We start from the raw sequence: 12,268 nt of genomic DNA on the forward strand, positions 1-12,268 counted from the left end.
CTTAAATTCAGAGGGATATGGAAAAATAGTTTTTTTTAAATCTGCTATGATTAAAAAAGTACCTGAATATTTTTCTGTTTAAGGTCACAAATGGTTTAAGTATGAATAGCTGTTTCAGTTGAGAATGAATACATAATTCAGCACACCCTTGGTTTATTTTACATAATTCAAACCTTTACTTAACTGTGGTTGCCATAACTTGGAGCTGGTTTCATAATGGACAAAGTTTGAACAGGGTAGGAGGCTACTGATCAAATGTAAAAGTTTGAATGGAAGCATCACTGAGAGAAGGCTGAAATTATTAGTTTAACCTCCTAGATTAACTATCTCACTCTGCACCCTTAATACATCAAAAAAGGGTAGCACAATATTAATTTAAAATGTAAGAAAAAAAGAGAGATATCATTATGCAACTAATTCATAGATCCAAACACAAACAACACACACACACACACACACACACACACTCTCTCTCTCTCTCTCTCACTCATTCCCACACCCCTTTAAAGATCTACTATGTCCAATGCAGCATGGCACTGTGGAAACGGACCCCAAGTCAAGAAGACTTGAGGTCAAATCCTCAGTGGCCATGGAACTATGGATCAAATCACTTATTTAATCTCTCAAAATTCCAAGCAATTCTCTGATTACAAACTGCAGAGCAGTTGCCAAAGAGTACTGGCAGGAGTCTTCTCACCAAGAAGTACCCACAAGAGGGAAATTACAGCTCCAGCTGCTCCTGTCTGGCCCTTTCTCCCCATCCAAAAGGAAATGAAGAATGCTACGCTTAGGAAAAAATACAAAAACAAATAAAACACGATTCCTACCAGCAAAGAATAGGAATGTTAGGTAATCTAAAATGGAAAGAAATTTAAAGACTACTTTTTATTTATCTTTGAAACATACTTTCATGCATTTGTAGTGAAGGGGTACATGTGATACACTGGCAACTCACTTTAATTAATGAAGCCATACACCAATTTTCTCCCATTCGGCCTAAGTTCTAAGCAACACTTATGTCATGTTATGGGTTTCAGAATAGCAAGAGATAAGGGTAGCAGTTAGCTGTCAAAACAAATAAGTAAATAAATTCTAATTGAGACATATGACGATTTGTATGTAAGAAGTAGTAAGGTATCACATAAAGGACACATATGACTGGAAAAGTAGGTGGGTCAGTCATTTAGCAAGAATGAGGGGAAAAGTATTTTACTGGAGCCCAAAGAGGACTAAAGAGCTAGGGAAGGCCTCTTTAGGTTTGCCGTGTGTGTGTGTGTGTGTGTGTGTGTGTGTGTGTGTGTGTGTGTGTGTGTAAAATCACAGAATACAAGATATGGACAGCTAGTAACTAGTAGTAATTGTGAAAGTGATTAGCACTAATCATTGATGAAATGAGATCCACTGAAATACAGGACTACTAACTGCCAATACTGAAAGTACATCAGATATCAACAAAGCATGTAGTAATGTTGAGGGACAAGGATGGGCACAAAGAATAGACTTGTAATTTCTCTGGCTGTAGGAGACCATTGGTGAAAAACTTCCTCACCTAAGAGGTGGTAACTTCTCTAGAGATCCCCAGAAAGGTTAGATGATTTGTTCAGGGTTACTGAATCAATGTGTCGGAGATGGGACTTGAACCCAGGTCCTCCTGGTTTGTAAGTAAGTTCTCTTATCTTTTAAGCCATTCTGCCTCTTAATGTGCTTTTAATAATGGGTATAATAAACTAGGAATCTATTAAATAATGCTAATAAATGTGAAAGCCAAACTACCCAGTTAAAATAATAAAATAATTTGCTAACAGATATTAGAATTAATTATATGACCAAAATGTCTATGGCATACTTATGTTGAGCAACATTTAATACAATGAAATGACATAATCAGCCCCCTGAATAAAAATGGCCCAGTAATGGTTGATGTACCCCTACTAAGTTCATGGCTGAAGAATAAAGACATGATGATTACTGTATTTATTGGCAAAAAGTGGGGCTGTGGGAAAAGGAGTTGAAGTAGAGGCAACAGTTTTGTTCTAGGTGCAACTAGGTGGCACAGTGGATAGAGCCCAGTCCTGAAATGAAATCTGGCCTCGGCCCAAACACTTGACACTTACTAGCTGTGTGACCCTGGGCAAGTTACTTAACCCCAATTGCCAAAAAAAGAAAAAAAAAGTCTTGTTCTAGAGGTGAGGGATAGGGTGCCACTGAAGATCATTTTCTTAGGGGAGGAGGTGTGAATCTGTACTGGGAGATCAGGCCTTCACAATGGGCTTAACATGGGCAAAGTTTGCACATCAGAAGATTGTCTTCTTTGAGAGACTGTTTTGCCAAGAGAGGAAGCTTTCTTTCTTAGGAGGAGGGATGTGTGACTTCCTAGGGGCAGCTAGCACTCAAGAGTTGGAGAAAAACAGCACCAGGGGAGGCCAAGTAAAGCCTTGAGGATGGAGACTGATCCATCAGGGTAATAGGCCCAGGTAGCATGATCTGTGGCAAGGGATAACTTCTATCACACTGCCAATTTTTCTGAACACTGTCCTTATAATAGCTAGAATTTAATGATATTAAAGTTTTTAATTATGTGTTGAAAATTATATGATATTTCTAAGAGTGAGGAACGGAAGAAAAAAATGCCTACATAGGCAATCACACAGAACCTTGATAAAAGAAGTTCAAATATTATGCTTCAGAAGCTTTACTTACAGAAGGATACTGAAGAACTACAGGAAAAAAGTATGGATATAAACCATCAATGAGAAAAACTGAAGATTTAAAAGAGTAGAGAAGCAATGAAGACAATTAAGTAGAGGACAGCTTAAAAAAAGATATGATAAAAAAGGTACTAGAAAACCTATATTAGTAACTCTTTCTTTTAAAACCTCATCCTTCAGAGGTACTTATATAAATGGGTTGGAAAAAGAAGGCACAAAAGAGGGGAGAGAAATAAATACCTCTGACTTTCTGGGTGGGAAAAGAAGGAGAAAAGGATATAGCAGCAGTGGTGGGGAAGGAGGAGAGTGACACAAAAATCAAAAGATGTCAGTAAAAAAAAATGCTCCAGGGCACTCTCATATTTGTTGAATGCTGACTCCATACTACTTCGGGGGATATAACATGCACACAAGAAAGTACATAAAAGTTATCTGAAGAAGGAGTGCTAATATCTTTAGGGAGAGGGCATGCAAATGAGGTAAGATCTCTTCAGTATTAAGTGGATTCTGAGCTATACTTTGAAGAAACTTAGTGATTCTCAGAGTTAAAGAGGGATTGATTATGTTCCAGATGTGGAATACCGTTTGCACAAAAGATGGGATATTATGAAGAATAGCCTAGTACGCCAATTTCACAGGAAGAAATATATAAAGGAAAGTAATAAGAAATAAGATTGAAAAGGTGAGTGGGAGCCAGATTTTAGAGGCAAGAAGGAAAGGAGAGGATCAGCACTTATTAAGCACCTACAATTGTGCCAATCACCTTACAACTATTATCTCATTTGATAATCTTTTATCTTGTTTGATAATTGTTTAATGATTTTTTTTTCATACTAGAGGCAACAGGGAGTCAATGGAGACTTTTTAAGAAGAGGAATGGCATGATGGCCAGATGTGTATTTTATAAATCAATTTAGCATCTGTATGAAAGATAGATTGGACAGCCAGGGAGAGAATGAAGGTAGGGAGACCACACAGGAAGCAATTATACTAGTCCAGGCAAATAGTGATGAAGTCCTGAAGTAGAGTTGAAATTATATGGTTAGAGAAAAGTAGAAGGCTTTGTGTTCTTCTCTCACTCATCAAAAAGCACTATACAATGTTTTATAATTCACAAAGCCCTTTCACACAACTTATTTGAGACAAACAACTTTGGTGAAGTAGGAAGGGCAGATGAAATCATGCTCTCATTTTATATATGAGGAAACTAAGATTGATAAGGAGAGGTTTAAATGATTTATACAGCCAGTAAGTAGTAAACCCAGATTTTCAGACTCCTAAACTCTGTGCTCAAGCAGATATACACAAAGATACTAAAATGTTAAGTCAGAACTTCTAATATAAGATGTAACATGAAATTATTCACTCATATTGAATTTTTATATAGTAACTACACTAGGATGCTCCACAGAAATCACAATACAATAAACAACGTTCTTTCTGAAAGAACAAAGCATATAGTGGTAAAAAGTATTAATGTAAAGTAATACTATATGAGTTGGACTGACAATGCAAACTAGAATTAGTGATGAAGACACCCTAATTATACAGTCCATGACAATATCAAAGTAAGAAAATTGCTCCAAGAAGGAAGCTGTACTTCAATACTGGATAAAAAGACAATTATGAATTACCTGGGATTATACCACTATGAGAATGTTTAGCAAGTGTAATGAAAATAATTTCAAATTCCTTAGCAGTTGTGGTTGGAAACCTAATATTTTCTAGGACATGATTTGTTTCTACACATCCCAGCAAAATATTATCAGATCTGCAAGACGCAAGGCTAAATTTGGAAAAAGTACCTCAGGTGTTTTCATGGTTGACTTGTAGGTTGGCAGCCTGGGCTGACTATGCTGATGAATAGTTTTAAAACGAAAAACTGCCCAAGTCTATAATAATATTAATATATTTAACCTTTCCTACCACTGGATGAAAACAATGAGGGTTTTGTCATTCAGCCGTTTTTCAGTCGTGTGCAACTCTTTGTGACCCGATTTGGGGTTTTCTTGGGAAAGATGTTCAAGTGGTTTGCTGTTTATTTCTCCAGCTCATTTTACAGATGAGAAAACTGAGGCCAACAAGGTTAAGTGACCTGCCCAGGCTCCTACAGCAAGTAAGTGTCTGAGGTCACATTTGAACTCAGGAAGGAGTCTTCCTGACTCCAGGCCCAGTACTCTATCTACTGTACCACTTAAGTGTCCTAATGAGGACTAAAGGCCCCTGAATACATTATGCCACCTCCCTCAATTTTATGAACAAAGCCAGAGAAAATGTTCTGGCTGAAACAGAAACAAATAAGAATCAACATAAAAAAGGTGAAATTAATCAGCCTAAAGATCATTTACTTTAAATGATTTAAAATCTAACCTGGTTAAGATTTAAGATCTAGTTGCTTCTCCAAAATAAAGCATTAATCGAAAAATCTAGGGAAAAATAAGCAGTAACTTAAAAAATTATAATTTTACAATCACTGAGTAGACAAAGGGTATCCTGGAAGCTTTTACAATTTAAACTAAACTATTAAAGCTAAGGCTCTGGTGACACTCTGTATAAAGGTCAGAAGTTTTTAGTGAATGACAAAGAAAATGGACAAAAGTTTCTCAGATTAGTCAGAGTCTCTTTTGGATTATCCAAGGGAGATAATCATCTAATTCTAATAAATTTATCACTTAGATAGTCAATCTCTACAGAGTAGCTACAGAGGATTACCTAGTTTTAATGAATTTATCATTTAGATAAACAATCTGTACAGAGCAACTGTTGATTAGCTCAAAATATCACTTCTCCTTAATAATAATTTATATAGCGTACAGAGCAACTGTTGATTAGCTCAAAATATCAGTTCTCCTTAATAATAATTTATATAGCTCTTCGCAGCTTACAAAGTGCTTTAACAAGTCAGCCCGCTACAATTTTCAAACACAGTACGTATTATGCAATTCTGTATTTTCTCTAGGTAAAACTTGCAATCCTTACTTTTTTCTATTTTGTGACTTCATTATATAATTTTCACTTCAGAATTGTTAAATATGTTATGTTTTCTTTTAAAAAAAGTTTTGTTGGTATCTTTTATAATTTTATTACTGTCATTTATCTCCTTCCCTCCAAGATGGACCCTCCATTATAATAAAGAAAAACAATGATCTGTTCCACATTAATCAACCTTTTAAAGGATCACATGTACTTTTCAAATGGTATGGCTGACTTTTATCACTTTGAATTTTAAGGTCTACAAAAGTATTCTCAAACTCAAATCACATTAAAAAGTCTATTACTAATCTGTTTCTAACCATTATCTTAATCTTTGTTTTTCTTCAAAAGATTGTTAATTTAATTATATGTTCTTTCAAACAAAAGTACAAAGGTCGGCATAATAGGATTTTGGGGATGAACATTACAAAGATCAAGACTGAGAAGGAAAACACCAGCTTCTTCCTCTTACTATGGTAATTATCTGTATTATAGTATTTCTAGCATAAAACAGAGCACTGCTGGCTTCAGGTGAAGAAACAGTTGTGACAAATGGGTTAACAACCATCATCATAAAATTTAATAAGGCAAAAACATTTCTAAAAAGGCACACATATATTGCTATTGAAAGTAGATAAAATTTATAACACCAGTTATTTAAAAGTGCTAGCAAAACAGCCTTCAGTTGAGTGTTCCATAATCTTAATATTCTTAAGTGACTGATGACTAATTTCCCTACTCATATTCTTCAATAGCAAACTATCTCTTCCAAACTCCAATGGATCTGTTACCTCATGAATGTGGTTATTCCCTCTGATGTTGCAGATCACAATCCATCCATACTTGCTCACACTCACATGGGTAAAACAACCTAACTCCTTGTACATTGTTTTGATATAGAACACATTTCCGGAAGGAAAGCCTGATGTCTAGAGGAACTCTTATAATTCTGTGCTCATCAAACAAACTTCCACTTTGTAACTGAATGTTCTATGAGAACCAACTCACCAGAGGCCAAATTAACTGATATTTTGATTTTTAAGTATCTTATATCTGGTTAGAGTAAAAGAATTCCTAGAGCCCAATTATGCTTAGGAAAATTAATAATAATGATAATTCCTCACATTTGTACAGTGCTTTAAGGTATAAACAGTGCTATCTTCACTACATCACCACAAGGCAGATAAATAAAATAAATTTGGAATCAGATACTAAAATCATGTGAGCTAGGACAAATTCCCTGTGAAGCCTCAATAGGAAGTCTCATTTTTCCATCAATCAAACCACAACACTATTTAAGACAATCAAGTCATAATTAGTAAGCTCAGTACAGTGTTTCTTTAAAAAAAAAAAAAGCAGCAATGTAAACTTAAAAAAACTAACCAGTTTATCACTCCATTGATGTGGTGTGTTGCTGTGTGGTCTTTTGGAAGGCCAGAAGCCCCATTGATGGGGTAAAAGGATGGAGTTGGGTACATAGGACTTCCCAAAGATTGCATAAGTTGAGGACTCTGTAAGAGAAAAATTAAAATGTGACAAGAAAGATTTTGTAGTAATTTCTTGCCTTTCCACCAGATATAACCTTAGCTTTTTCCCCCAATCCCCAACCTGGACTAACAATAAGCCTTGTTCTTCCTTCTCCCCTAAAAGCTATTTTGGTAATGCTGCTAAAGATTCATGTGTTAGAGAAGCAATACTAACAATAATAACCAAGATCTACATAGCACTTACTATGTGCCGAGCACTGCTTTACAAATATTATCTCATTTTGCCCTCATAATACTGAGAGGTAAGTGCTATTATTGGACCCATTTTACAGATGATGAAACTGAGGCAAACAGACATTAAGTGATTTGTCTAGGGTCATACACCTTGTAAGTATCTGAGGGTGGAGTTGAACTCAGGTCTTCCTGATTCCAGCACTGCTCTTCATCCACTGCATGCCTAAGTGTAATGCAGTAAGTATGCTAGGCACCTCATACACAAAGACAAAGAAAAATCGTTCCTACTCTCCAGGAGCTTGTATTCCGATCTGGGGGGAATGGCTGGGCAGGAAAGGAATCAAAGAAGTATAATTTGAGAAAGGAGAGAGCACTAAACAAGATGATCAGAAAAAGCTTCTGGAAGCAACTGCTATAAAAGGGGAGAAGTTTAAAAAAAACAAAAAGGAAGTAGTTTAAAAAAAAAGAAGAAAAAAAGTTTCTAGATCATTTTGTAAAAAAAAATCTACAGAAAAGAAGGCCAGAAATAGTCAGCCAAGTTGGATGGCACTGAAAGTTACAATTTAAAAAGAAAAGCTGAGCATATTGTTTTGTATTTTCACATACAAACTTCCTTTTCTATTTTATTGTATACTGAAATGCCCATTTTATTTTGAGTTTAAGTTCAGAATAAGATTTTGAAAAAAAAATTCATATCAATTTCTCATACATCCTAGATATCAGATCTCTATCAGTAGAGAATTTTTCTGCCAATATTTTCCCCCCAGTTAACTGCTGTCCTCCAAATTCTACCTTATTTTTTCTATATTTCTGTGTGTGCGTGCACGTAAAAGCTTTCCAATTTTTTTGCAACTGAAAGTGTCCATTTTATCTTTTATGATCACTTGCACCTCTTGTTTGGTCAAGAACTCTCCTCATCCATAGTTGGTTGTTTACATGTTAAAAAATTTTTATTTTCAGTTGCAAATTCTCTTCTACCCTTTACCCATTCTCCCACTTACTGAGAAAGCAAGAAATAAATGTCCATTTTACATATGAAGTCATAGAAAACATTTTCACATTAGCAATGTTGCAAAAATTTTTTTTTAATTAAGAAAGAAAAAGTGGGAGAAAAAAGGCTTCAGTCTGCCCTTAGAGCTTATCATGTCTCTCTGGAGGTGGCTTATGCACAGTTGTTAAAGGTATCTTCTTCTCTTCTTTTCTAATTTATGACAAATTTCTATTTATGTCAATAAACGATTCAGAGCTTATCATGGTTATCTGGTGAAAGCTGTTGGTCTAAACTTAATTTCCGTCTGATTCGTTTCAAGTTTAAATACTAATTTTCATGAAATACAGAGTATTCATCCAGCTTTTCTACTCATCTATTAAACTGTTGGTCAAAGAAGAAACTTTCTTGGCTGGCTTTAGGGGGTAAAAGCATAAAGTACGGGGCAACTGAACCTTCCACAATACTGGAGCATGCTGATTATTGGGGAAGTACCAGGAGAAAGCCCTTGCCTTGTTCTAGCAAGTGAGGTATCAAAGACTTTGTAGAGGTGCTCATGGATTTCCCCCCTCACTGGAAATCTACATGTGAAACGCTAATTCAGATTCTACTGGGGAAGTGGAATAAATAAATTGGATAAAGGCCTTACTTATTAATATATTCATAAATTATATATATTCTATAGTATGCAATATTAATTCAGTTACATTTATCAGAATGAGGGCTAGAATTTACAGTTACAAAATTCTAAGAATCAAAACCATAGAGTTATATACCTAAGAAAAAAAGGTATAAAACTACACAGACAAGACATGAAGTTAGAAGTTACAATTCTGTTCGTCTTGCCATAGTTGTTTTTACACACACACACACACACACACACACACACACACACACACACACAGACACAGAGACACACACTCACTCACTCTTTCTCTTTTTTGGTCTAGGCAATGAGGTTAAGTAACTTGCCCAGGGTCACACAGGTAGTAAGTGTTAGGTGTCTGAGGCCATATTTGAACTCAGGTCCTCCTGAATCCAGGGCTGGTGCTCTATCCACTGTACTACCTAGCTGTCCCTGTTGTTATTATTTTTTAAGGAAACCTGAATAATTCTGATGTATGGATGGGAAGCAGCTTAATGGAATATAATCTTAAAGCAATACCATTTTGTGTAAGAGATGTTGATATATAAATCACATTATTTTCATGGTGGTCTTTTTGAAAATCCTTACCACAAGCAGTTCAAAGAAAGATAACCAAATGCCCATGAAATAAAGTGCCTTGGTTGTTTTGGGAACATAAAAAGTGAATTCAGTAAACAAATTGGATACTGAACAACCTTATAAAAAAGAAAGTGACAGCAAACAAGTAATTACTGATGTAATACAAAGCCATAATAAAAAAAATGAGATAAAACTGTGGGGAGCAACCTTACTTATTTAAACAAAGTATTAGTTAATAGCTTAGCAAGAGAACCAACTAAGCAAAATAATCAAGAGAGCTTTTGAGAATGAGCGTGGCAGAATAACACCAAATGGAAGAAAAATGGAAAATATCTGAATGGAACGGACAGAAGAAAGGACATGGATACAAACTATGCTGAATTCATATGTAAGTTTAATTGATGTAAATCTATTGTCATCAACAAGTGTTTATTACATGCCTATTACATGCCAGACCCTGTCACTGGTTCTGAGGACACAAATACAGTGAATGAAATAATTCTTTCTCACAAGGAACTTATATTCAAACAGTTAAGACAAGTACATATGCGGTATATTCAGGAAAAAGACAATAAATGTAAAACAAGTTAACTACAAGACAGTTTGGAAGGGAGGGCACTCATAATTGGGGTAGGTAGGTGAATGAGAAGCAGGAAGAAGGTAGTATTTGAGGTGAGTCCTGAAGAAAGGTTTTTTTTTTCTTTCAATCAAAGAGATGAAGGAGGTGAGTACAAAGGTGAGGAGGGAGTACATTCTGGTCACTGGAGGATAGCTATTGCAAAGACATGAAGACAGGAGACAACGCCATGAGAAACGGAGAGAAAGCCAGCTTGAATAGATTTAAGGATTGAGAGGCAGATTAGTGTCCAGTGAGTCTGGCAAGAGAAATTGGGGTGAGGTTATAGTGGGCTTTAAAAGCTAAGGAGTTTTTATTTGATCTGAGAGGTAAGAAGGAACATAGAAATTTTTTGAGCAGGGGAATCACATGGATAGAATTATTATTTGACGAAAATCATTTTGGCAGACTGTGCAGGATGGCCTGAAATTGGGAGAGACTTCAGGCAGGCCAACAAATTAGGAGGCCATTGAAATGAACTAAGGTGGTAGCTAAGGTGGTAATGAGTGGGTAACATGGTTCTGAGATGTTTAGAGATGTTGTGAAGGTAGAATTAAGCAAGGTGTGGCAAATGACCAGATACATAGAGTTGAGGGAAAATGAGAAGGTAAGGATGACACAAGATTACAAAGTTATGAACCTGAGAGATTGGAATTATAGCAGTATTTTGACAGAAAGAAGGAAGTACAGAATAAAGGTGGAGTTGGGGGAGAAAGATAACTAGTTCTGTTGGTGTTGAGTCAGAGACATCTCCAAGGCATCCAGTCTGAAATATCTCATGGGCAAAAATGGTGAGGGGAAGAGGGAAGTATGGGCTGAAGCACATGGGAAAGATTATAGAGATTGGGGAGTAATTGGAATAGAGATAATAACTGAGCCCATGGGAGGTGATAACATCAGCAAGAGGCAAAGCATATTGAGCCATGACTAGAGTGCCTAGGACAGAGCCTTACACCCCCACAATGAGGGGGTGTAATATGAATGATGAATGAACTAAGGAAACTGAGAAAGGGACAGCAAGAGAACCAGGGGAGGAAGAGTAGTGTCATGAAAACTTAGAGAGAAAAAAGTATCCAGAAAAAGAGGTTAGTCAATAGTGTCAAATTCAGAAGACAGGTAAAGAGAGATGAGGATTGAGTAAAGACCACCAGATTTGGCAATGTAGACATCATTATAACTTTGGAGAAGTTACAGTTAAGTGACAAAGTAAGAAGCTATTCAAAAAAAGAGGTGAGGAATTAGTGAGAAAGAAGTAAAAGCAATGAGTGTAGACACCTTTTTAATAGGAGTTTGACTGAGGGAGGAAGGCGATGTAGGACAAAATCTTGAGAGAGTGGTAGGGTCTAGTGTTGGTTTGTTTCTTTGTTTTCTGGCGAGGCAATCAGGGTTAAGCGACTTGCCTAGGATCACACAGCTAGTAAGTAATATCGCCTGTCTGAGGTTGGATTTGAACTCAGGACTTCCTGACTCCAGGGCTGGTGCTCTAGCCACACCACCACCTAGCTGCCCCTCTAGCAGAATTCCCAAAAATTTCTAAAATGGCCCTAAACATACTTCTGCCATTTTGTACTACATATTTATGCAAAGCAGCGTTCTCAGAACTGACGATTATAAAATCAAAATACTCATCAACTCTGAAAACTGTTGAAGATGCTTTATATCCTGCAGTATCAAATATTCTGCCAAGATTTAATTCTTTATTTTTTTGTCCTCTTTTGTTTTTTTATTGATAATTTACTTTTAGTTTTCAACATTCACTTACATAAGATTGAGTTTTATATTTTCTCCTTCTCTCACTCCTCTCCCCCTCTGCCTAAGATGGCATGCAATCTGATACAGGCTCTACTTATATATTCATATTAAGCATATTTTCTCATTAGCCATGATTTAATTTGTAAAAATAAACAAGCACATCCATCTCATTAGTATGCATATTTGCTTTCCTCTTTAATAAATGGTAAAATAGGGGCAGCTAGGTGTCAGAGTGGATAGAACACCGGCCCTGAAGTCAGCAGTACCTGAGTTCAAATTCAGCCT

General features: G+C 36.1%; 1 protein-coding gene across 3 annotated transcripts in view; it reads right to left on the reverse strand.

Moving 5' to 3' along the window:
- Positions 1-12,268, reverse strand: part of LOC110217054 (KAT8 regulatory NSL complex subunit 1-like) — a 174,817-nt gene that overhangs the window by 57,789 nt on the left and 104,760 nt on the right. For all 3 annotated transcript variants that reach the window (XM_020999204.2, XM_020999203.2, XM_020999205.2), the window contains one exon: positions 7,065-7,192. In XM_020999204.2, coding sequence (XP_020854863.1) covers positions 7,065-7,192 — 128 coding nt within the window. The remainder of the gene's footprint in view (positions 1-7,064; positions 7,193-12,268) is intronic.

Source organism: Phascolarctos cinereus, unplaced genomic scaffold (genome assembly GCF_003287225.1).
Source record: "Phascolarctos cinereus isolate Bilbo 61053 unplaced genomic scaffold, phaCin_HiC Scaffold_4;HRSCAF=312, whole genome shotgun sequence".
In the NCBI taxonomy this organism is placed as follows: domain Eukaryota; kingdom Metazoa; phylum Chordata; class Mammalia; order Diprotodontia; family Phascolarctidae; genus Phascolarctos; species Phascolarctos cinereus.